This window comes from Merops nubicus, unplaced genomic scaffold (genome assembly GCF_000691845.1).
Source record: "Merops nubicus isolate BGI_N331 unplaced genomic scaffold, ASM69184v1 scaffold949, whole genome shotgun sequence".
NCBI lineage: Eukaryota > Metazoa > Chordata > Aves > Coraciiformes > Meropidae > Merops > Merops nubicus.
Genome location: NW_008632806.1, coordinates 12,009 through 38,745, shown reverse-complemented (window position 1 = coordinate 38,745; position 26,737 = coordinate 12,009). Strand labels below are relative to the sequence as shown.

Sequence of the window (26,737 nt, the reverse complement as noted above, 5' to 3'; positions counted from 1 at the left end):
AGGTTTTCCTTAGCTTCACCATAATTTTAACGAGGTGGTACAGTGTGACTACTGCAAAAGATACTCTGTCTATATGAAGGAATGGTGTTACAGTAAAAGTAGCACTTGAAAATGAAAATAAAAGGAGAAAAGAGTTGTACTTGGGAATGGTAGGCTTTATGTATCTTGTGCAGCAGCAGTAGAGTCAGTCACTTGGACAACGATGTCTGCTGCTGCTTGAATCATGTTGAGGGACATTACTGACCTATGGAAAAGTCATAATTTTCTTGAATGACAGATAGAAACACACTAGGCTGTCTGTCCCAGAACATCTTTAATGGTATGAGCTGCCCACCCAGGGGCACCTGAACCAAGATAAGACTTTTTTTGGTTCACATTGTATCAACAGAGTTCAAAGGTGGGATTCACCCGCTTAAACGCAGGTAGCTTGTGCTATTTAAGAAGCCCTGGGATGTATTCTGTCTTCCCTCCAGCTGCCAAATAATAAAAAAAAATTGTGAAGAGATCCTACGTTGGTCTGTCTCACCTTTGTCTGTATGTCAGATGCTCAAAGGTGTCTGAAATGTCAGTGGATGTCTACATTTCTTCACCTGAATTTGATCATTACTGAACAAACACAGTCGTGAGGGCTTTTCAGCTGGTCAAATATATTTGTCAGCTTCAGGATGTGCTGAGTAGTTTTATAGATTTTACTGACTTTTGAAAGGGTTTCCACTGACTGTGAGGAAATCATTAATATTTACCTCCCAGGTGCATACCCACTCTGCAGATACTGAAAATTATGTACCCGAATCTGCATCTGAATCCTTCCCCTTTCCGTGGGGGTCAGGAAAAACAAATAAATTCCACTTTCAGAACTCAATTCAGTTTTCAAGAGTATGAATCCTGTCAGATATTTTTGGATATCTTGAATACTTAAGTCCTGGACACCTATGTTTAGTTATCTGAATGGACTCCTTAGTAATCTTGGGTAACTGCAATTGTCAGGTAAGATAAATGTCCCCAGGCCAGCAGAGTCTGATGGAATTTATTTTCCAACAGTTCAAAAGACTATCTGAAATAATTTTGTAAACTTCAGCAAGCATTCCCTTAAAACTTGTGGAAGACAGGGCAGGCCCCAGAGGAAGGGAGCAGGGAAACATAATACTTATCTTTAAAGAATAGCAAAAAAACAGAAGGATCCAGAAACTTAGAGACGAGGCAAACTAACTGTGAAAGTCATAAAGATAGAGGAGAAGACTGTTGAACAATCCCTTTACAAACCCTGGCAGGATAACAAGGTGATAAAAACCAGCTACCATGTATTTGTCAAGAACAGGTCACATCTAACGAATCTGATATCATTCCCTGATGGAGCAGAAGCACAAATTTTAATGTAAAGACGTATAAAGCAATTTATTTTAGTGATTCTTGTATTTATTTTCATTTTCCCATTAATAACGGGTGCCAGATTGTGAGTCTCTCTTCATGTGCTTTTTATGCCTTGTAGATGGCAAATGCCTCTGTTTAAAGTGTGGCACATTTTCTAGGAAAATGTCATATTGTTAATTGGCATTCTGCAGTAATTGCCATACCTTGGCAAGAATGATATAAGGCATCTGGAGCAGAATTTGTGATGGAAGTATTGCCACTGTGAGAAATTACTCATGTTCTTCAGGGTTTCCCTGTTCTTGAATCACGGTTCTACATCTGTAGATTCTGATTTACAGAAACAAGAAGTTCAAAAGCCCTTTCAGAGCAAAAGGAGGTTTTCAGTAAAATAACTTTTGAAGATCCAAAATTCTTAGGAATTAAAATGAAAAATATTAACTACTGGTTTTGAAAGCCCAAAGTTTCATTCTTAATGCTTTGCTGCTAAACATGGTATGAGGTAAATGTCTACAGTGTTCAAAGTCTTTTTTTTCCCCCCATTACTATCATGGTATATTTTTAAGGATGGACTCCTAGTCATAGTATTTCATTACATGAAACCTGCACTGAATTATAAGTTGAGTTCCAATAAACATTTCAACAACTAGAAAGAAGTATAAAGACTAAGTAAGTTGGGTGCTCATCTTTCTCTGTATTTTCTCAGCATTTTTAATTTAAAATAATTCTCAGGAAAATAGGTAAGGTGACATTGATGAAGTTGAGCATAAATCAAATTTCAAGATTGTCTAAAGGAAAACTGACAAGTGTTACCTTGTCTACACCGGCACAGAGAGCAGGGTTTTCACAAATGCCTTTGAGGTAGATGAAGAAATGACTGAGATGTCTTATCAGCCAGTTTAGATGTTTATACACATTTTTAATTGCCTTTTTAATGTTATGACTGCCTAAAATCCCTGTTATATTACCTATAGCTAGCAGTCTGAAAATTAAATTCCTAGACTCCTTTAGTTGTCAGTGATGTGAGGCGAGTGCCCCAGAGGACAATCCATCCCACATATTTTAAGATCTAATTAGTCATTTCTTTTTTTTTTTGTCTAAAGAGGAGGCTCAGGGGCCTATCTTTGGCTTGGTGTTTTGAAGAGTAAACAAGAAATATCAGGGCATACCATGTACAACCTTGCAGAGCAAACAGCCGGGGGTGGGAAGGGAGGGAGCATCGGGCTGGTTGTTTCCCATTCTAGTTAATTATGGACTGAAAAATGAATGTGAACAAGCTGAGCATGTAAGATTAGTTAGAGTATGGCTGCCTGTATTAAAGCATCTCATATTCATATGAGTGTTACTGTTTACTGAGGCTATTCTCTGACAGAGAAATGGATGTTCTTCTTATAGTTCTCTAAATATTTATTTGAAGTTCTTTTGAAAGTTCCTTTGAAGTCTATCAAGTTACACTTAAAAACCTAAAGGTTTTCTATAGGACAACTTCTTCATGGATTTGTAAAAGATAGGTTCAAGGTGGGGAGTGTTAGTCTGAAAATTTTGCACCTAACTCTCCACCCTTTTTTTGCTTATTACCCTTTTATTGCTGAAAATATGTTACTTTGACATAAAATGTTCAATTCAGGAAATCAAAGCACTTTTTTAGACCTTGGGGGGAAAACAAAACAAAACAAAACAAAACAGCAGCAAACAGACAAAAAAAAGATGAAAGGCAAAAAAAGCCCTGTATTAGCAAACAATGAACCTAAAGGTTTTCTATAGGACAACTTCTTCATGGATTTGTAAAAGATAGGTTCAAGGTGGGGAGTGTTAGTCTGAAAATTTTGCACCTAACTCTCCACCCTTTTTTTGCTTATTACCCTTTTATTGCTGAAAATATGTTACTTTGACATAAAATGTTCAATTCAGGAAATCAAAGCACTTTTTTAGACCCTGGGGGGAAAAAAAAACCAAAACAAAACAGCAGCAAACAAACAAAATAAAGATGAAAGGAAAAAAAAGCCCTGTATTAGCAAACAATGAAAAGTATGCCCTTCCTGTCAATAGATCAATGCAAAGAACATCTGCATTTGCTCAGCTCCAGATCCAGAGTTAATTCCTCTGTCTGCCTGACAGCATCAGTGCCCACTTGGTTCACAGTCCATCCCAATCTCTGCATCACCATGCAGCAGGAGCAATAGGAACACTGGGTGGGGAGATAATGCCCATCTAGGCACCATTAGTCTGCCATGACAATATTTGTTGAATCAGATTGAATTGAGATGTCACTGGATTCAGTCCCAGATGAGTGACATCATCCTCAAACAAGACATTAATTCTCTGTTCTCTCACTTTGTCTCATCTCACTTGGTTCATGCATTTAAAAGGCACTTTTAAAGCCAACTCCTAAGAACAAGGGAGGAAAGAACTATGTGGTTTTTTAAAATAAAAACATTAGCTGGTTACATCTGTACTCTGCAAATTTATAACAAAAGCAAACTTTATGGTACAAAACAAATAAAGTGAGATGTAGTGGCAGCAATGCAGTCTTGAAAGAATAAGGATAGAAAAGAATTCCCACCAGGATTCCTCATTGTTCCAAATTTACTCTCAAATAAGCCTAAAACATTCCCATGGATGCCGAATACTTATCAAGAAGCCTGAAGTAATTCCTCTTCTTCAGTAGAAAATAGGTGGTGAATGGGAAGGATTATTGAGACATGATGGGATACTTCAAGAGCAATGATAAAAATTGCTATAGAAGTGCATATATATATATATATTATACATAATATATAAGCACAATAAAAAGGTTTGCATCTAGCACATTTTTATTAGCTCTACCTTCAAATAGGTAGTCAGGTCTATCTGTGCCTGTGCAGGTTAGAATATGTCTCCAAGACTCTTTTCCAAGGGATAGTGTTTGTAGGATAAATTATTGTGTGAAGTTCCTCATCTAATAAACCTGAAACAGAACCAAAACAGGACCCTTGCCCTATGTAACTTCCATACCCATATTTTTCAGTTTAGGTTCTTCACCCTTGTAGCCCAAGAATTTGTAATCATTACTTCCTCTGAATAAAAAACTTGTGATTTCCACCAGAAGTTTGTCTTCTGTTTAAGAAGTTCAGGGCTCACTGACCAGCATTAAGTTCTTCCCATTTGCAGACAAAAATGTCCAGAAGGGAGTCACAGAAGAAGTGCAATCATTCACAGTAAGGTTGGAATTGTAGCTGCAAGAATCACTTCAGTGGGAGTCACCAGCTGCCAGGGATGCTGAGCATCCTTCTACCAGTGAGCAGACACTGGTGAAAAAGAAAGTTACACCTGAACAAACAAATCTCTGAAAAGCAATTCAGAAAGGTCTCTCAGTCACCTATGTTAAAAGAAAGAAAAAGAGATAAAAGAGCCAATATGAGAATGAGCATTTTGTTTTTTTGTTCTACTTCATTCAGCATTGAAAGCCCAGGAAACAGGCAGAGAGGAGATATATGGGCACACCCTGCCTTCATCTGGGCTGCTGGCAAGTCTGCTATGACATAACCACCCATTTTTCTGTTCCAGAAGTAATAAAATCTGCCATCAACGTTCAGCTAGTGCCAAAGGCAAAAAAAAGAGTCTTCTGCAGAATGGTTTATGAGAAAATTAATTGATGACTGTCTTCTTGGCAGTTCGTAACCATAACGTTTGTATTATCTGCTGATGGTGTGCTTTTATACCCTGCTAATCAGATATTGTTCTTTTTTATTATGCAAGGGCATCTCTTTAGGTATTATTGGCAAGGAGAAGACAGACCTCCTAACAGCAATAACTCAGGTCTACAACAACTTGCAGTTCATATCAGCATATATTTTTATAAGGTCTCAGAATACTCCACGGGAACAACTCCCAATCAATGACAGCCAAAATGTGACAATCAGACTGATCAGTTTATGGTGTGTAAATCCAACTTTGCCAGCCACCTCTTTGGCTTCAATACAAACCCCTACCTCACCAAATAAGCTTAAGAGGTAATCTTGGTGTTTATTTTTACCAACCTGGACTCATCCCACATGACGCAACTGAGTTGGCTTCATCTGAAGCTCCGTCTTCTAGAGCTCCCTCTGAGTCAATGGAAGGAGACAGACATTTGTAGATCTCCATTCCTAGACTTGAAAGGGAAGGTGGGTAATATCAGGCTTGTCCATGACAGGCTGCAGGGTGACACACCAAGGTTAGAGGGATGGGATGCTAGCTAGAGTCCTCAGCCTGTTGCTCAGAGATATGATGGGTACATGAGCCAGGGGCTCCTAAGGTCATAGGAGCCAACAGGGAAGCAGCAGTGAAACACCTCAAAGGAGTTGAGGTATGTTCCTCTGAGAAGCTGACCCAGCTGGCAGCCCAGCTGAAGTGCCTCTACACCAACACATGGGCAACAAACAGGAGGGGCTGGAAGCCACCATGCTGCTAAAAAGCTATGACCTACTTGCCATTGCTGAAACTTCACGGGATGAACCTCATGACTGGGGTGCAGCTATCAATGGCTACAGGCTGTTCAGAAGGGACAGCTGAGGAAGGAGGGGCAGAGGCATTGTTGCCCTTTAGGTCAAGAAATGGATAAAGTGTGAAAAGAAGTCGAAATGAGGAGCGTGGGGGAGGAAAGCAAGCCAGCCCTGACACCCCATGGTCAGGGGGATGACCTACACCTGCAACAGTGACAGGGTGGAGCTGACCACAGCTCCTCCAGAGCAGAGCTGCCTGCAGCAGGAGCTGTTTTCCTATTACACTGGCAATGGCAGGAGCAGCCACAGCACCAAAACTTGCAATGTGTTGACTCCAACAGGTTGGATACAACCTTTTTTCTATAAAATTGTTCATCCGTAGAATATGTCCCAAACATCTTGATCTAGCTTTGACTTTTAGTCCACAGGCTTCTCCCTCTCCTCCTGGGATATGGTGATGTGATTGATTTAGAGGTCATGCGTGCCTGACAGGGACAACCAGGTGACAGGCATTATGGAACAGAGTAAGTCAGAGGAAAGCTCTTTTCATGCCTTGCCCTGGAAGGAGGCACTGAAGAATCCTATGGCCTCTGCTCAGTGAGATAAATCCCCATCACTGAGAACAGTACCCTGTAAAACTAACGAGCTCTTAATATGTGTTCTGTGAGGCATTACCAGCTGAAATTGTAGCAGCTGAGGTGAAGTTGTGTGGTTTACAGCTTAACCAACATTCAGGAAAGAAAGAAAAAGATACATTAGAAGAAAGGGACCTCTTACATCCCATAGATAACTTTTAAGACAGTAAAGAGCTGCTAATTAGAAAGAAAATAATTCTGGTTTACTGGAATTTGTGCAGAAGCATGAGAACCACTTACAAATCAATTGAACTACCCAGAAAAAGGTTCCACAGGGTGAAAGCTTTTTTAGCAGAATTCACCATGAAATAGGCTTTAAATTTTTAAGGGCAAAAATAAGAGGAAAAGAAAGTAACGTTTGTGGCTTTTTTTGTACTCTTCTGGTAGTCTGGTGTCATAATGTGGGAGTTTTCTTTGCAAATTAGGAGTGCAGAAAACTTCATTTTGCTCAGCTGAGGGGTGGAATTCTTGCACAGTCCTGGGACACTAGAAACTGGAGCTGTTTGAGAAATCCCAGGTGATGCTGCAAAACCTGAGAAAGCAGCACAAGGCTGGAGTAATCTGGTGTTAGGGCAGCAGAACTCCATGAATAGTGGGAGCACTGCTACATGAAGCCTTCACCTTCCTTTTTAAAAGACAACTTGCTATTAATGTTACAGATGTAAGAATAAGATTATACCTAAAAAAGATGTTTCAAAATGCAGATTATGTAGTCATTTCTTATGGATAAATATTTGTTTCTGTAATTTATTGCTTCTCCCGAAAATTATACTTTGGAAGACACAGGGTGCATCTTACAGATTGCAGACAATGTTGTAAGAAGAAAGAATTTTAATAGTCCTTGCTGTTACATTTGTAACTTCTGCCTCAGTGCTCTGGTTTGCTTTTAGCAATCTTTATATTTGCACAGTGCAATTGGAGCCTCATGAATGAAAATGACAGTACAAAAATCATTTATCAGCTTGAGAGATATAGACTGAAACTGTACAAATTTCTGGCTCAGTCTTCTAATGATAACTCATGACAATATCCAAAATCACTTCTAGTTCTTTAAAACTGAAAAGAAACAGCCATTTAAGATCTCATAGTTTGGATGAATGGGCAACATTCTCAGAAGCAATCATGTAAAATAAACTGATTTATAGGTTCCTGTAGGAGGTAAGTAATCTTAAAATCTCTTTCTAAAACAAATCATAAATTTGCATTGTGTCCCACATTTAAATTACAGTGATTTATATCTATAGTTCATTCATTTTATATTTATTGTTATTTGCTCTTCTGAGTAAATTCAATGTACTGAAAGCCCATTATGAACTGGTGCTCACAAAGCTTTGCTGACATAGAAGTAATAAAAAGAAGCATGCCATGAGATCAGTGATTCATTGAGAAAAGCCAGCACCTTGCTTCTGGTGTAGATTATAATTTTCTTTCTTCCAAGCTTAGCAAGCAAAACTATCTTTTGGTAACAGGCTAAGAAGCTGCTTCTTTCCAACTTTTTTTTCTATCAGTTACATCTAGCAAACACTCAGACATGATCCGTCGTCTGGGCTCAGGTTATCTCAGCTTTACACTCACTGCAATGACTGACAATGCAACATTTTAGAGTGTATCAAAAGCACTAAAACCAGAGGGTTTGAAGGAGTTGGATGGAGCAGTTTCCTCTTTCCTCCTCTTTTTCACAGCACTGGTTTTCTTATAAGAGGTAATCTATTTGTCAGACTTCTTAGAGAAGAAAGACAGCTGAATCAGCACATCAGACAAAAAGAAGGGCAGAGATCAACTTCCCTATTCCTATTGCCATGAAATGTTTCTTAAAGGCTGGAGAAGTTAGTGAAAGCACACAGTAAAGTCAGAAGGGAGTGATGAGTTCAGGACAGGTGAAGGTTTGGTCCCAATGCTGGCACTAGTGACATGCTATCCTGCCAGTTACCCCATGAATTAAAGCAGACTCTCTCCCTTCCCACAGGACAGCTGAAGGTCCTTTCAACCAGTGTGGCTGTTGGATTTTTATCAAAATAATACAAACTGAATTAGCATATTGTGCTTTCTTCACAGAATCACAGACTTTCAATGTCCACAAAAGGATTAAGAATCCCCACACATTTATAGACACGAAAGTCAAAATTAGGAACCTCACTAGAAGCAGGGAATTAATCATCCGGGTGGTTCTGGTCTGTGCACAGTGGCAGAACTACATCAACCTTTGACTAAAGCTTTTTCTAGAAAATAGAACAGGGCCAGGACTGTAACTGTCCATACAGTTTTAAATTGTTTGCATGCTCCTTGGCACAATATTGCCCTGTCCGTGGCACTTTCTCAAGTAATTCCCAGTTGTAAATCAGGGTTTGGATGTGGCTGTTCTATTTTGGAGGCTAAAGAGGTAAAAATCACATAGTAATGCTTAGATTACACCAGCTGGCCTCCATGGCACAAAATGAACCCTAGAAATATCTAATTCATTAGAATAGATGTAGATTAGCATCTCCAACAACTTCTGTGGGGACCGGTGCACAACAAACTATTAATTAGAGAAAGCACTCCCTCTCCCATCCTTCTCTCACTCTCTTCCTCCTTGAGGTATTAGGAAAGTACACATTCAAACTAATTTCATGGTCAAAATTATTCGTAGCTGAAATTATGGATATTCAAAATAATACTGGGAAAAGGGTGGGCAGCCAGCTGGCTCACTGCTCCTGGTATTCCTAGCAAAACAGAAGCATTTCTCATATATTGTTTTAAGGCTACAGTGAGTTTAGTCAGCATAATAATTAAGTGAAAGCTTAATTATACTCCCCTGAGACAGATTGTGAAAGGTTAGGTTTCAGATACATTAATGAGCTGCTAAATGCTAACTGGAAAAGGCTTTTTTTAAAGTCCTGCAAAAGCCAGCCCACTCATATTTTTAATGCCAATGCTGGGCATATCTGTGTGTGGGAATCTTGCCATGAAAAGGAAGCTCATCTTGTGCCTTTTTTTACAACCATTTAACCAGGTTTTATGAAGAGCAGCTTGAAGATGAGGCCATGCACCACAAAACTGGGAAAGAGCTGCTTGGTCTAATTCTAGCTCCTCACAGGGTACTCTGGCCAGTGGATCAGGGGGGTGAATCAGAGGGATAAATTGCCACCAATTTATTGGTGGCAGCCCTGCCTCTTGAAAAGGCTGAAAAGCAACAGGGGAAGGAGTCTAAGGCTTGCAAGAAAAAAAAAACAAACACCCAAAACCAAAAAAACACAGCAGTATGAATCCCCAAGTACAACATATGTATATGTTGGTTGATATCTGTCTTTAAGCACATAAATTGCTATGAAAGTCTTGTGTTACTTGAGAAAAGCCAGGCCTAATGAATGCCAAAGGCTCACCGAGGGATCCTGGTGAAATTTTAAAACTGGATTTTTTATCTTCCATTTCCATGCCATAAAATTGGTGTAATATCCATCACAATCTCACAGAGGTCATGATATTCATTAATACATGTAGTGCATGTGGGAATTGATGCGTGCACTGCCATATCAACCCGTGGCAAAATAATCCAGTTGTAATTAGTGCTGTGTACAAACGATGAGAGCGCATAAGACCTGAGACAATGCAGTGAATGGGACAAGGATTTCTAGGAATTTAAGGACAGGTTCCTAAATGCTGTTAATTTAAGAATAAAATCAGTAAAGTCAAATGCTTAAATGCCACAATGAAGGGACAGAAGAGTTTCACAGCTTTAGTGCATTCTTTATGTGCATATGGATTTTAATGCTCTCAGCACCATGAATACCTAGGGATGTAAAAGCATTCAGACTGATTCAGGCCAAGGTGTTTATCTAGCTCAGCATTCTATCTCTCATAGTAGCTAATGGAAAGTGCTTTAAAAATGAGAATTTCAACAGGTCAAGAGTAAAGTCCTACTTTCCCAAACACTCCCTGGAGGCTCCAGCTGCTTCTTGGCTCACTCGTTGTCTTCAATGTCCCAATGTGTTGTCTCTGACTTCAATGACCCTTTTCATGCAGTTTTCCTCCATGAATGTATGCAAGTCCTCCTAACCTCCTGCATGGTCCATATTAGTGTTACAGGTTGTTGAACAACTTGGATACGAGTCTAGCTCAGAGTCATGGAGCAGCAAATGTCACATCAATGTGTTGCAGCTGTAATTTTTCAATAGCTCTGCATAATGAAACATAAGGATTAGGATTTTACTCCAGTCATCTGGATAAATCGATTCTCTCTTTGGTTCATTTTCCTTTTCATTCTTTGGCTAATGAGAGGAAAATCTTAGGTCCAAGGATAGGCTTTTGCCCATGCAGAAACATGCTGAGGACCACTAGAACCGTTTGGCAGCTCAGCTGAATGAATTCCTGCACATAGAGCATTCTCTGCTGCTTGATAAATGGTATATACATAACCTACACATCCTGGATTTGCAACCTTCAATACTCAGGGTAAATTTATAGGGAGAAGCTGGGAATATGGGAGAGCTCTGTTACCTCTCCACAGTGCTGCCATGTGAGCAGCACAGCTCGTGTATGGTGAGGTGGGGCAGCAGCCCCATGGCTGCCTCAGCAGCTGCCTGTGTCTCTCAGCTGAGCAGGATGGTGCTGAGCAGTCCCAGCAGAGGGACAACCCGAGCCAGGGCTGTGGTGCTGCACTGCTCCAAACGCCTCCTTCTCGAGCACCGTCTCAGGCTTGGCAAGGGCAGCAGAGCAGCCTGTGCAATGCAGAACCAGAGCTTTTTCAGAAGGAAAAGGGAGATTTTAGTATGTGCTCTGCAAACTGCTGAGTCAGTCTCCTGCATTTCCTTCACTCCCAGCAAAGAGAAGCGAAAGGTTAATACCCCCCCTCTGCCTTTCCCAGCTCTTTTCTGAAGTAAACAAAAGTCAGCAAATCCTACACTAACAGCACTGTTAAAAATATCACCCTGTCAGCAGATGGGTTCATTCCCTTTGGTCTGGAGTTCTCTCTTCATTGCAGAAAAGATGTGTTTTTACATCAAGATAAGTAGTTTAGATAGAAACCTCAGTGGCCGAATGAAGAGCAGGTGTGTTATGCTCTGCACCACAGGGTTACTGGTTGCTGTAATTTCCAGATAGAAATTATTACAAATTAATGGATTTGACCCACATTAATTATTGAGATAGAAGTGAGCACTGCTTTTCTCAGCTAGGACTTGGCCCTGGGGTAGCAACTGAAAATCAGCTACTTCAGAGCTGATTTTCAATCAGCAGAGAATACTCATGCTCTTCAGTGTATTACAACCCCCAAGAACCAAGATAACTACAGGACCAGATCTTCAGGCATTGTGAAAACATAGTGCCCCATTAAGCTTTGAGTATGTGTGAGAAATATCTGTGATCACACAAGCTATATCCCTGTCCAATGGAGAATAATCCCCAGAAACCTTCAGCCAGGAGTTTCCATCTGTTCAGGCAAGGGGACATCAGTCATTTGGATGACTAATTTCACTGGGGAAAGGGAAGAGTGAACATTTTCCTGCTTATTGCTTATTATACTCTGACATCCTACAGTTCAGAAACTTCAGATGGTGCAGAAGAATACATCTTGTCACTGAAAGGTAAAAGTTTTCCCTTATCAGAACCAGGTCCCATGACTGCACACATCAGACAATTCCCTCATGGGTAACTCCAGAAAGTTGTCCCACTGTCTCCAAACACTCAGGTGCTCTCATCATTTGCTCAAACTTACAAAAGGACTGGTCATTTTCTGGACATGGATTCTTTCACACCTTTTATTTGCTTGTCCAACAATTTAACCTTTTTCTATTTTTTTTTTAATTTCTTTGAAGAAACCACAATTACCTTCTCTCTGCCAGAGAGTAGCAAAGGACCAAATTCATTGTTTCTATAATGATTCATGTATAGAATTTTGTTTTTCCTGGATGCCAGTATCCACACTTGATCAAAGCATCTTCTTTTCTTGAGACTCACTGTTACCTTATTCATCTAATTTTCTTTCTTTACTGGATTATCAAGTTTGTGTGATAAACAAAACATTCTTATCAGTGTCACAAACACATCCTCTGCTTTTAGCATAGAAGAATATATAAGAAATTCATTAATAGCTTGATCTAAATTCATTCCCTTGTCTTCTATATGTCACTTCTATCAATAAATAACAATTTCCATATGTGCAGTCCTTGTTTACAATGTTCATTAAAAGGCTTAGATGAGAAAGAGGAAAAGGGATTTTAATTCATTGCTAAGCACAGCAGAAAACTAAGCAGGATTCCAACTTTATATACAATTTGCAAGCAGTATACGTTAGCTCAGACGTAAATCTCACATAATGAGGTGTGCAGCCTGGTGAGTAATCACATCCATTGAAATGTTCTCCATGCTCAGCGGTTTCAATGCTTGGGGTGGGGGAGTTGCTCTTTAATATTTCATTTCCTTCTAACAAGAAGAAGAGGAGCTTCTAGGCATGAAAAATTATAAAATTTGACCTTAAAGTGAACTGTAGCAAACAAACCTTGAATACAAAGTGGTATCACTACAGTGTCATTAGAAATATGTTTGTGTCTGGACTAGCAGTCTTTGGCTCATCTCCAGTGTTCAACTCTGGGCTTCTACCCAGGGATGCTTATGGTGAAGCTCTGGAAAGGCCTCGTCAGTATGAGAGATTCAAAACTGGATAAGATTCAAAATCAGAGATGCCAAATTTATGTAAGCATTAATTACTCTTAATTCAAATCAAGATCAAGGTCCCAACACGCTGGTCTCTGTGCAAACAGAGACCTTGGAGAGTTTGCCTTGGAGAGTCTGCAAAATGAGAAACAGAAACTGATGAAAGACTGAGGATGTGCTGAAGGGATGTGATATGTAAGTAAATGATCACCATGTGATTTAGCCCTGTTCCCATAGCTGTTTCCTCACCTCTAGGTTTCTTTACGTTGTCTGGGACAACATATATTTGGAGGTGGATGGGAAAGGGTAGAGTGAGGGGCCAGTAAAGAGCACATAAAGAAGGTTCTCATCTTCTGAAGAGAGTACCTGAAAGAAAGGAGACAAAAAGAGCGTGTGAACTGTGAACTGTCATCATCTGTATTTCCAACAAATTGGCATTAATGTGATTTACGGATTGATGTTCCTTAGGATCTTGGAAGGCAAATTAACAGGGGGACTCTGCTATGACTTCTACTTCACTACAACATTTTCTGCTTCTACAGGCATGTTTCTCTATAGACTTCCTTCTGCTGTAGTCACTCCAGGGAGAATAGCTACAGCAGCTATGGCTGTGGTTAAGAAGTTGGCACTATTTTATGGGAGCAGTGTTAGGCTGAGACTGAGCTCTTCTGAAACACCATTTTACAGCAAACACCAGCCAGAATCAGATGTTTCCCTCTCTCCTCATTGGTTTTTTTTTCATGGAGTTGCTATCTGCCAGGCTCCACTGAAATGCCCACAAGGAGACTAACTCTTTTACGTTTTGCTTTCATCAGCAACTCCCAGAATTATTTAAAAGGCTTTCAGAAGTGCTCGTGCAGGAAGAAATAAATGCAGTCACATGGAGCACACATGAAGGCATCAGCCATGGTTTGTGTCTTTAACAGTAGTGCCCCATAATGCACTGCTATTTTTTTGTGATGTTGTTCATGTTGTAATGGGGACAACACCAAAACCTGGGAGCTGGAAGCCACTCGTGTGTTCAGGCCCAAAAGTGACCATAGTCTGGCAGAAATGTTTCTAAGGAAACTGAAATATCTATTAAGAATAGCTGACTTCATTTATGATATTTGGGATAGCTTTAAATGCATTTGCTGTATTTGTTGTATTTGTTTAAAGTGTTAAAATCCAGCAATGCCAAAATCCCTTATGTAGCACTGGAGATTTCTCTGAGGTCCTTGTTGCCAAAGACACGTGTTTCTTCTGGCTGAGGTTTCATTGCTCTTGGTTAAACACTCCTTTAAACCTCAGTTCTATAAAATAGACAGCTTGTTATGATAGGGATCTCTTACTTAAAAGAACAATTCTACTCTGCATACTTTTCAAGATGGAAAGTCACAGCAAGGTGTAAACCTCTCTGTCAGCACATCTGCATAAATCTGGTTAGAGAAAAAAATGTGTATGCCTTGGCATTGCAAGCAGAATGTACCTAGAAATGATTTAATTTCTCTGTTTAGATGTTTTTTAATATCACAAAATGCAGCAAATGAGATAAAAAATTTTATGTTCAGTGAAAACAATATTTCTACAAGAGATTTATCAGCAGATCTTGGCTGGACTTTGCATATTTGTTGCTGCAAGCTTAGTGACATTCAGGAGCTGTAAATACTGTAATATCACTGATAGTCCTCATGTCTCAAGGAAACTCCAGCCTTTGGACAATGGTATGCAGTGGTGAATTGCTTCCACATTTAGACCCTCTGTGCCCAAAGTCTGAACCATCCCAGGAATCTTACTGGTAGGATGAGGTCCTTCACTACTTCTGAGGTTCTGGAGAAAGAGTAAGCCACTAAACACTGGCAGTAATCTAGTCCCCTATCTGCCTCATCAGACCTCCTTAGTCACTCTAGTTGCCAATAAAAAAAGCACAAAAGCTAAGGGAAAACTAAATAAAGAAGAAATGGTCACCAATCCAGCTACGTGGAGAATTCCACGTCATTTTAGAGTTATCTAGACAGACAGAAAAATAAAACTATTCATTTCCTACCTATATTTTAGATTAGTTTTTAAAAATATACCCCCTCTTCTCCTTATCCTTAATCAAGCTGGGAAGTTGCTTGCTCAGTCTTGTGGTAAAGGTCCACTTCTTGCCCAGATGCATTGTGCTGAGATTTACCTTTATGGAATGGGATCTAGATTAAGGTACACATTTACTTGTATATTCTAATTCATCCTCAGATATCACCAAGCTTCAAATCTTCTCTGCCTACTGCATCAAGGACCCCAAGGACTCTCCATAAAGAAGTAATTTAATCATTCTTTCTGCTGCCTCTTCCCTTCTGAAATGTGGGTGATCCTTGGTGACTGTGATTAATTTGCTTAATCTCTCTGCTTCAGTTTTCTAAATGTGAGGATCCTAACAGTGATTATGCAGAACAAATGCATCCTACATTGCACTGTGTGGAGATGCAAAGTTTCTCCTCTGTAAAAAAAGTGTTTATGTGAGCCTAAACTATCTAAAATGGGGTGTATTTTCAAATAAATAGACCTGGTGTAAGTTAATAGTTTCATAAATTTTAAGGCCAGAGGAGAATATTCGATCAGTCTCACCTCTGAATACCACAGGCTGTTAAGCTTCACCTAAATAAACTGTATTCTCTTAGAACATTTACTTAGAGAGAGAAAAGGTCATGTTAAATGCTACTAATGGCCATGGCCCTTGTTATAAAGGGGCATTAATTAAATAAAACCAGCCCAGTTTTTCCAGGAGATGGATTTGCCTCTCTAGTCCTAAGGAAGAAAAAAAGTCTCCCTGTGCCCTCTTTGCTTGTTCCCAGGGGGGAAGAAAATGGCAGTTCACCCATCAAGGAGTTAGAGGTTGTTCTTCTAGACAAAATAATGGAAGCATTATTTCCAGCAGGCACAGAGGCAAAGAATTTTAACTTCAAAATATGCTTAGTGCACACCACTATGGTTTAAAGGAAAACTCTTCTTGCATCTATAGAACCATAGAATCATCGACTGGCTTCCCTCTAGTCAATCTAGTCCAAGCCCCCTGCAGTAAACAGGGACATCCCCAACTCAAGATCATGAGTCTCTCTCCTGAAAGTTACTATATAATTGAATTGGACTCCTCATCTGGCTGGTTCCATCTCCCATGGCATGGTTCCTTGGCCAGCTGTCTCCCTTCTGCACATCCTGTGCTGTGAGTGAATGTATTGACTTGTTCCTCCAGGGGTCTGGCAGATTGCATTGCTGGTGTATGATTTCAGAGTGGAGGTAGAACTTTGGCTCTTGGTTTGCCTGTTGATGATACTATCCTTCTATGTTGGGCAATTGGTCAGCAGAAGAAGCTGTCAGCCTGGGAGCATACAAAGCCATAGAATCATAGAATGGTTTAGGTTGGAAGGGACCCTAGAGATCATTCAATCCAGCCTCCCTGCAGGGATGCCTCTCAGCTAGACTGGATTACTCAAAGGCTCATCCAACCTGGCCTTAAACAACTCCAGAGGGGGACATCCACAACCTCTCTGGGCAATCTAGTCCAGAGTCTCACCACCCTCATGCTGAAGAACTTCTTCCTAAGATCCAGTCTAAACCTACTCTCCTTCAATTTAAAACCATTTCCCCTTGTCCTGTTGTTGGATACTCTTGTGAAAAGTCCCTCTCCATCCTTCCTGTAGGTTCCCTTCGGGTGTTGGCAGGCAGTTATAAGGTCCCCCCAGAGTCTTCTCTTCTCCAGGCTGAACAATCCCAGTGCCCTCAGCCTATCCTCACAGCAGAGATGCTCCAGCCCCTGCATCAACTTCGTGGCCTTCCTCCTCCTTCTCCAGTATATACATATGACAAGATTATACGTGTGGCTGTTAATGAAAACTGAACATACTAGTTGTATTTTTTTAGTTCAGGAATGTTGAGTAAAGCAGTGTTATGACACTTACTTATAAGGCTTTTTTCTTATTTGAAATATAACATAGACAGCATATCACCACATGGATGACTATCACCTACAGCAACAATCCTTCTTCTTTATGTCTTGACTCAAAAAAAAGTGCAGTCATGCTTGTCTTCCTTCCTACAAAGTCTACAAAAGCTGGCACTATGCAGCCTCTCCTTCCAGCAGTGCTCAGTGATTTCAGACTGAGGTCTCAGTGGGTATTATGCTGAGTGATAAACGCAGATCAAATTCCTATCCTGAGAAGTTGGTGGGTTGTGGCAAAAGAGACAGATAAATGCTGAACACACATGCTTTGGTTAAGACAACACAGAAGGCAGACTGGTTTTTATGCTTAAGTAATCCTAAGTATCCTAAGTCAAAGTTTGGTAGGATGAGGTAAGAGACCTCAGGAATCTGCACGGAATCCACCTCACAGCACTAACACAGGACATAACTTTCACCTCCATCAATATTTGTTAATTCAGGCTTGCAATGAAGACTTTATGACCTCCTTAGATAGTGTGTTCTACTGTTTTATTAACCTTAGAGAAGAAAGCTTTGGTTTTCCTGATATTTGACCTAAATTGGTTTTTTTTCTACAAATGAAACTAATGATTTCTTGTCCTCTTCCCAGCAGAAATGAGAAAAAATATATTGCTCTCCTCTTCATATTTTTTTTCATGTTGAATGTTACTGAGACCCCATTGGCATTCCAGTCCATAAGGACAAAAAGTTTATTCCCCAACGTGTTCACCCTAATTTTTCCATGTTTTTTTTTTTTAAATGCCCCTGCCCAAAGCAAGAGGACTAGAACTAGACAGTCTTTAAAGTTTCCTTCCAGTTCAGTCCATTCTATGGTTCTATGAAAATATCATGCCACATTTTAAAACAGGGCTCCAGTTTATGCCTCCATCATACTAGAATAAGCAAAATAATTGCCTCCAAAATTTTAAATTACTGTTAAGTCAGCCTTTTATGTGTTGTAACAGAACATTTTTTAATTTTTCCCTTTGAAGTTCCCCATATCCTCAGAACAATCTTCTCTCTCACTTCTTCACCTCTTATTCCTTGTTATGCACATCCTTAATTTGATTTCCTAACACAGTGCCTTGCATTCATCTTCATTAAATTTCATCCTACTGATTCCTGAACGCTTCTCCAAGTTTAAAGTCTTGCTTTAAAGAAGATTTGGACTCCTCCACAGTTTAGCCTCACACACAAATTCCACAAGTGTCCATATCATTACTGGAAAATATCAAAAAGAAGCAGGCCCAAGATGGACCTTTAATGCAATCTCTCTTATAGGGTCCCTGTGCAAATCACTGAAAAATGTGCATACTTTCAAGTTGAATACTTTTTTCCCATATTTTCCTCTAGACAGATATTCCCTTAATTTGCTTGTCAGAATACTAAGTATTATAGCATGAAAAAAAATTGCTAAGTCCAGTAGAAAGACATTTAAAGCCTTACTGAGATAGATAGCCTGTTTCCTTCTTGTTTCCATTAGTTCCTTTTCAAAGCAAGAAATTAGGTTGACTTGAGATTATTTGGTTTTGATAAATCTATATCAGCTTTTTCTTATCACCTTCCTATCCTCTTAGTGATGGTAAACTGGCTTGCCAATGCTAATTCTATTATCTTTTCAGATAGGAGCTAAGCTGATGGGTATTTCCTTCTGCAGGTCATCTTCTTTCTCCTCTTTGAAGATAGATAATATGCTTCTTCTCTCTATTCTTCTTTGACCATCCTATCTACATTCATTCTCTAAGGTGATGGCTAATAGTTCAGAGATTGCTTTAGTTTAGTTTTTTATTGATTCATTTCTCCAGGCTCTTCCAGCTTGAAAATTTAAGGCTTCTTTATTATTTTTTTTTTCAGCTTTAAATTTAACTGAATCAAGTGGTCTTTAACCTGTTATTTCCACTTATTTCTATCCCTGTCTTCTTCAAACTTATTTTATATCTGCTCATAATGAACTTTTTGTTTTGAAATTTGAGACAGAAAGAACGTGATACATTTCCACCTTCTCTGCAACCTCCATTATTTGCTCTCCTAACCTCACAGGTAATGGAATAAAAATTTATGTTGTCTCCTTTCTTCTTAAGTAGACATAGGCCATCGCTTGTCTGTCAAACAAAAAAATTGCTGTACTTTGTTCATGTCATGTTAGTACTGAAGAAATTTGGCAGTTTTGACCCAGAGCCAAAGACCCTGTGAATCTTCCTAGAACTGCTCAGTGAATTTAACTCCACTGTCAATGTTGTCAGTGACATCAGCGATGAAGCTGAAGGGATCTAGTTTTACAGAGTGACTGTGGTGCCTGAATCATCAGAAATGTTGGAAAATGTTCAGAAAAAATATGGATTTGTATCGTTCTTAGGACAGGGGAATAGACTTTCTTATCTAGGGAGAACCACAGAGGCTGACTGGAAAATTTGGTATTAGAGTAATGTGGGAAAATCAATCAGGCAGATTTTTTCTTGTGGTCTAAGGGAATTACTGTCCTATGGTCCCCAATTCCTGTCTTTGTGTGATAGAGCTGGAGTTATCTGTTAAATAAGGGCAAGTGGAAATTTTACATTTGTGTAATAATAATAATCACAAGAAAACCAGTGCCAATCTTCATCCTTAAAGAGCTTACAAATATCAATATTTTCTTTCCTTAAGATACTCTTTGTTCTATTAGGAAAAAAAAACAATCTAGAGTTGAGTTACAGGATTTTAATTTTCAATATCAACACAAGTTTGTGCATACATGTTAGTGTAAACACCTTGGGTAGAATTTGCATACATACCTGTTTCACAATAAAATCCCTCTTAGTCATTGTGTACCTACTCTAAGACCCATGTACTCATCACTGTGAGTATATGATACACTAAAAGTTATAAAATATGGCAAAGTTTCAACTCTGAAGTCCTATTAAAAGGGCTTCTGATAAATTTACAATTTAAAATCATTTCAATGTCCCACTGTACCTCTTTTAACATTTTCAGAATCTTTTCTTTTTTATTTCATCTTGCCAATCAATTTTAGCTGATTCCTAACAAGAGGCCCCTACAGTTATTTTCTCCACATATTTGCATATATAACAGCCTGGAAATAATGGGCCCATTTCAGTCACCTCTAGAAGAGGAATAGAGATCTTAGAGACTACTGCGGTCCTAGAAGCTTTGTAAAAATTGATGCCTAGAAAGAGGTAAATATCCCAGATTAGTACTTTCTAGAGGAGGTAGAAGGCAGAACTCAACTATTTTATATTTTATTGGCAACACCCATATGGCAAATTAACACATGCATCTTGGACAGTCATCAAGGGACCACACATCTAGATGTGGATGTGTGGTCAAGCAGAGGTGTCAGAAGGGTGAGAAATGCTAAGACTATTACAACGGATGGTCCCAGGAACAAAGGACACATGGATAGAACAAGTTCTATTAAAAATGCTGCTCATGGACCAATAGGTTCACATTTTGCTTAGTTCAGCCATAAAGTTTTACTGGCTCAGAGTTTGAAACAAACAAAAGCATGTCCTTCCTTTGCTCAGGAAGTAATTAAATTATAAAGCTCCTGGTAGCAGGAGGCTGTGGTGGCCAAAAGTATGAGTGATTGATTAGATAGATGAAAAAAAGTCCCTCAGTGCCTCCAAACGTGGTGTTGCAAAATAGCCTCTGGTTTTGGCAGGCCATTTGGCTGAAGTAAAAAATCTCAGAGGCTGAAATGGAAAAGAATTACTCTGTGAGTGTCTAGCTACCAACATCCTTTTCTTGAAAATCTATCCCTGTACTTTGTCAGGTCGACTAGACAGAAGTAGAACAATCCTTGGTTCAACCCAGTGTGGTTACCATTATGTAGTTAAAGGCACGGGAGAGAATTTAAGAGAGGAAAGATGTTCTCAAAGTCCCAGCCAGACCCTAAATCAGTGTTTGCAATGTGAGGTCTGTAAACTGAGGATTCTCTTTGTTTAGATCAAAGCAAGGTACCTGGGAGTGTCTGGGGAAAGAGAGGAAACTGAGGTAGAAAACACCTGTGCTCAGTAAGATCGTTCTGCTCCCAGTGGAAGAGTCTTGATGGGATAGGGAGATAGAAGGAATGACATCAGCAGTAGGAGCAGGAAATCCTGTGGTACTACTCATCCCTTCCTCATAAAAGTCGAAAGTCAAAAACAAAGAAAGAAGATGGGTGCCTGAAGCTGGAATAGAGAGAGGGACAAGAATGAGGTCAGGAGCTAGTTCAAAAAGAGAGGACATGTGGGGTGGAGATATGGACGTAGGAGATATGAACAAGTTCTAAGTGGTAAAGGCATACATAAAAGGGACTTTTTCAGAAATATCTGGAAAAGAATCATCCTGAATCAGTTTGAAGGTGGAGAGAGGGCAAGCACAGATATCTGAAGGAGATCACTGTGTTCTACTGTTCCCAAAAAAGAATGAAACACATCCCTTTTGATGCTGGAGCATGTCCAAAAAAGTGCAACAAAGCTAGTATAGGTTCTGGGGAATGTGTCTTATGAGGAGCAGCTGAGGGAACTGGGGTTGTTTAGCCTGGAGAAAAGGAGGACCAGAAGAGTCCTTCTTGTTCTCTACAAGTACCTCAAAGTAGGTTGTGGCAAGGTGGAGGTCTGTCTCTCTCCTAAGTAACAAGTAACAGAACATGAGAAAACAGCCTCTAGTTGCACCAGAAGCATTTTAGGTTGGGCACTAGGAAAAGCTTCTTCAATGAAAGGATTGTCAGGCCCTGGAACAGGGTGTTCATGGGAGTGGTGAGCCACCATCCCTGGAGATGTTTGAAAGATGTGTACACGTGGTGCTTAGTGACCTGGTTTAGTGGTGGACTTGATAGTGTTGGATTTACAGTTGGACTTGACGATTTTAATGGTCCTTTCCAACTTAAATGATTCTGTTCCCTCCACCTTTAAATTAAACTATGCCAGGACATGGACACTGGAAATCACGACCAGCCAGCCTGGTCCACACCCTGCAGGGTACTGACATGCTTGTTTTAAGCATAATATAGAATTGCATCCAAGTCTTCAGATTCTGAAGCTTTACTCAATCCAAGGAGATCATTCTTTCTGCTTAATGGTGCAAAAGTGACAGTATGCAAGAGACATGCTTCAAGAGCTTGAACAAACTCACCCTAAACTAACCAGGAAATTCAAGGTCCCTCCTGAACCAAGATTCTGATTCATAAGAGAGCAGCATTTCCATACAGGCTTTGTGCTAGCTACAAGACTTCTGTAATATTGTATGTTTATTTTTCACTGGGGACACTGATTTGTAATAAAACAGGTAACTTTCACAGAATTTGACAGTTGATGATGTAGTTTTCCTTGTGTAGAATGGCTGTCAGGAGTCTGCTTTGGGCAAGGTAAGCAGCTGTATGAGTCCAAACAATTTAGATCAAGTTACAAACTCAACAGAATTTTCATTCACTGTTACACACTTGAGTATTTTCAGATCTTCCCTTGTTGTATTTCTGGTTTTGTTGCAAGAAAATTACCTATGTGAATGTTTTGTTGCATGCAATTCTTATACTGTAAAGACTGAAGGCACAAAAAGAGGCAGGAGTAGCATCTTCAATCTGCTTCTCTCTCTGCTCAGTAGTGTGTTTCCTCACATTGTCCAGAAGTTAGTCAGGGCTTGATCCAAAGTGCAGAGAACTTTCCACTTTCTCATCCAGACCCAAATATGTGTTTAATTTTTGACCAAAATTTTTATTTGAAGACCAAACCTTTTTTTGCTGTGCTTTTTAATGTTAGTTTTTATATCTTCCCCCAAATTAAAATTCTCTAATGGGAAATAAACCAATATGGGGGTGTATATATGTATATATTCAACATATAAATTCTATTAATATGTATACATAATTAATAATGTTTACTAGTTAAACCTTTTCTAGTGATATTCGTTTCAACTCTACAATCCTGTCCCAAAGTTTAATAGCTGGACTGTGACTGTGAGAAGTAAAATCAAAGTACGTCTCCATTAAGCTTTAATATATTAAAATATCATATCTGTAAAATACTTCTCAGGATGAAATACAAAATAAGAACCTGTCATAGAACACTGACCATGGCTGACTCTTTTCTGCATGTCCTCTCACATGAACTAAGGGAATTCCTTCTCACCAAGAGGAGCTCTAGACAGCTGAAAGAGAGACAGCGAGAGCCATAATCATAAAAAAAAAACCCAAAACCAACCAGCCAACCAACCAACCAAAAAAACCCCACGTGATTTCTAGACAATTAATGTGGACCAATGATTTAGACAATACTGTATCCTCCATCTTTACCACCAGCATGCCAGCTTTCCTATAGTGTGGAAATTTGTGTACTATTACTGCAAAGTTCCAGTTTCACTCAGTAGGTAGAGAACTATCATAAAAATTATTCTGATTTTTTGCTCTTAAAGACAGTACATTTTTTACTTTATCCAGCATGAAGAACCGAGATGTCCCTTTTTTTGTCCCACCTACTCATTTCTCAAACAATGCCTGTAATTTATACTCTCTTGAAGAAAATGTTGTTACTTGCATTTGTGTTTCAAGCTGAATCCCTTTAACACTGAAAGACGTAGCAGGATGCCACAAGGAATTTCAAAAATGAACCCCAGACTTGAACTACACTTCATGTTTTCCTTTCTCCTCTATATGCAGTCCATTTGGGAACTAATTCAATGTCCATTAAAATCAATGAGCATCTTTTAAGGAGTATTTCATAATTTCATTTCTGAGCATGGGGAGTCCCAGAGTATCAGGCTGTTAATTTAAGCATTTGCATATGAATTCTGGTATCTAGCTTTAGACAAACACTTCACGGTTTTCCATTTAACTGGTGACAAAATCATAATAAAACTTAGCTGGCGAGATTTTTTGACTGATGGAGGATGAAAAACCTAGAGGTCGATGGGACTCCTTTTTTATATGCACATGTATATACTTTGTTTTCTCATTTCAGGTCATGGAACCAAAGGAGTGTTTGAACTTCTTTCAGGATGGCGTCGAACCAGAGAGAATCTGCCATTTAAGGACAGAGTAGCAGATGCCTACTCAGATGTCATGGTCTCCTACACAATGACAAGCTCCTTGTATTTCATAGCCTTCGGCATGGGTGCAAGCCCCTTCACCAACATTGAAGCTGTAAAAGTGTTTTGCCAGAACATGTGCGTCTCCATCCTATTGAACTACTTCTATATCTTCTCCTTCTTTGGCTCCTGCCTGGTCTTTGCTGGCCAGCTGGAGCAGAATCGTTATCACAGCATCTTCTGCTGTAAAATCCCTTCAGCAGAATACCTGGACCGGAAACCTGTGTGGTTCCAGACAATGATGAATGATGGCCATCAACATACTTCTCATCATGAGACCAACCCCTACCAGCATCACTTTATCCAGCATTTCCTCCGAGAGCATTACAACGAGTGGATTACCAACATCTATGTCAAGCCATTTGTGGTGATACTGTATCTCATCTATGCCTCTTTCTCCTTTATGGGGTGCTTACAGATTAATGATGGAGCCAGCATTATCAACCTTCTTGCCAGCGAGTCTCCAAGCGTCTCCTATGCCCTCATACAGCAAAAGTATTTCAGCAACTATAGCCCAGTGATAGGTTTCTACATTTATGAACCTCTGGAGTACTGGAATGGCACTGTGCAAGAAGACCTAAAAACATTAAGCCAGGGGTTCAATACAGTGTCCTGGATTGAACAGTATTACCAGTACCTTCGAGTGGGTAACATCAGTGCGACCAACAAAAGTGATTTTATCAGCATCCTCCAGAGCTCCTTTTTAAAAAAGCCAGAATTCCAGCACTTCAAAAATGACATCATTTTCTCCAAAGCTGGAGATGAGAACAACATCATTGCTTCTCGTTTGTATCTGGTGGCCAGGACTAGTGAAAACACACAGAGGGAGGCAATAGAATTGTTGGAGAAGCTGAGGCCACTCTCTCTTATACAGAGCATCAAGTTTATTGTGTTCAACCCTACTTTTGTCTTCATGGACCACTACGGTTTGTCAGTAACTATGCCTGTCCTGATTTCTGGTTTTGGCATCCTGCTGGTGTTAATATTGACCTTTTTCCTGGTTATCCATCCTCTGGGAAATTTCTGGTTAATTCTTAGTGTCACCTCAATAGAGCTGGGTGTCCTTGGCTTGATGACCTTATGGAATGTAGACATGGATTGCATTTCTATACTGTGCCTTATCTACACTTTGAATTTTGCCATAGATCACTGTGCACCCCTGCTTTATACATTTGTACTAGCTACTGAGCACACCCGAACTCAGTGTATAAAGAATTCCCTCCAAGAGCACGGGACAGCCATTTTGCAGAACGTTTCTTCTTTTCTTATTGGGTTGGTCCCCCTTCTCTTCGTGCCTTCGAACTTGACCTTCACACTGTTCAAATGCTTGCTGCTTGCCGGCAGTTGCACACTTCTGCACTGTTTTGTTATTTTGCCCGTCTTTCTAACCTTTTTCCCACCTTCCAAAAAGCACCACAAGAAAAAGAAACGGGCCAAAAGGAAGGAACGGGAAGAGATCGAATGCATAGAGATTCAGGAGAATCCTGATCACGTTACAGCAGTCTGAAAGGCTTAGAAAAAAATAATAGTATATTCTCTTTTTAAAAAAGCGTTGCACAGAGATGCAGGGAAAATAGAGCAAAGATCTCAGCTGCTTGTGCTGGCCAGGTCTGACAAGGCAAAGGAAGATCAAGAAGGGGTATTCATGACACATCAAGGTGCAAACATTTTTAACAAAAATAATGAAAGTTAAAATAATCTCAAATGTTTCCTTTGAATCCTCATTCTCCACCAGGGAAGAGTCTGTTGGCCATTAAGAGTTCCTGAATCTCAAACTGTAGCTTTAATGGGAATTGCTTGATCTGTTGTATGTAGGACTAAAGCAAAGGTGGGGAAAAAAAAAAGAGTTACCATTAAGTTAACGGAAAGGAGAAAGGCAGATTTGTTTGATAAAACTCTCCATGGAAAAGAAAAACACAAAAAATATTCCAAATGAGAAAAGGGAACAAGATCAAGAGAGATTAAAAAATGCCATGGTACTCTTTTCTTATTTTCTCTATCCAGTTGGTTAAAGATGAAACCTATGCACCTGGGAAGTAGATGCTCAAAACAACCTAAGCCAAAGTACTTCCCAATTCTAGTGCCGTGTATATCTGTAACACCACAATTTGAGTGTTATTGTACAGAAGGATGGCAAAGCTATACTGCTATAGACGTACTGTTTATATAGGAGAAGAAATAATCATAGCCATTTGGAACTTTAAGATTTTGGTTTTTTAAATGTGACACATGATCTTTACCCGAGAGGTCACAGCTGGTAGTGAATACCACGCAAACATTTTGGTATTTCTGAGCTGTGAAATTCCCCTTGAACAGATCTCACAAAACTAACCCAGGCCATCATCACTGCAGCAGTATTTGCAGTTCCTGCAGTGTAACACTTTTGAATGCTGATTTCACAGTGTTGACATTAAACACTGAGTATTAATCAAGCAGGTACTTTAAATGTAATGATGGACTGCATATCACAGGCATAACGTGATCGTGGAACAGCTGAGTCAGCTCTGGAGCACCTGCACAGTATTATCATTAAATATTTGGTCCAACGGACACAGGGATATGTTTGCTGGTCCCTGCAATATGCTGCAGGAAGTGGGATTTTCCCCTTCTTTAAGCAAAACGTCAGTCAAATACTTGCCACA

At 39.6% G+C, this 26,737-nt stretch overlaps 1 protein-coding gene across 1 annotated transcript in view; it reads left to right on the top strand.

The window, feature by feature from the left end:
* The window catches only part of PTCHD4 (patched domain containing 4), an 81,969-nt gene extending 56,367 nt beyond the window's left edge, over window positions 1-25,602 (top strand). Inside the window, exon 3 of the mRNA XM_008947998.1 lies at window positions 23,969-25,602. Within this exon, the coding sequence (XP_008946246.1) occupies window positions 23,969-25,602 (1,634 nt within the window). The remainder of the gene's footprint in view (window positions 1-23,968) is intronic.
* The last annotated feature ends 1,135 nt before the right edge of the window (window positions 25,603-26,737 follow it).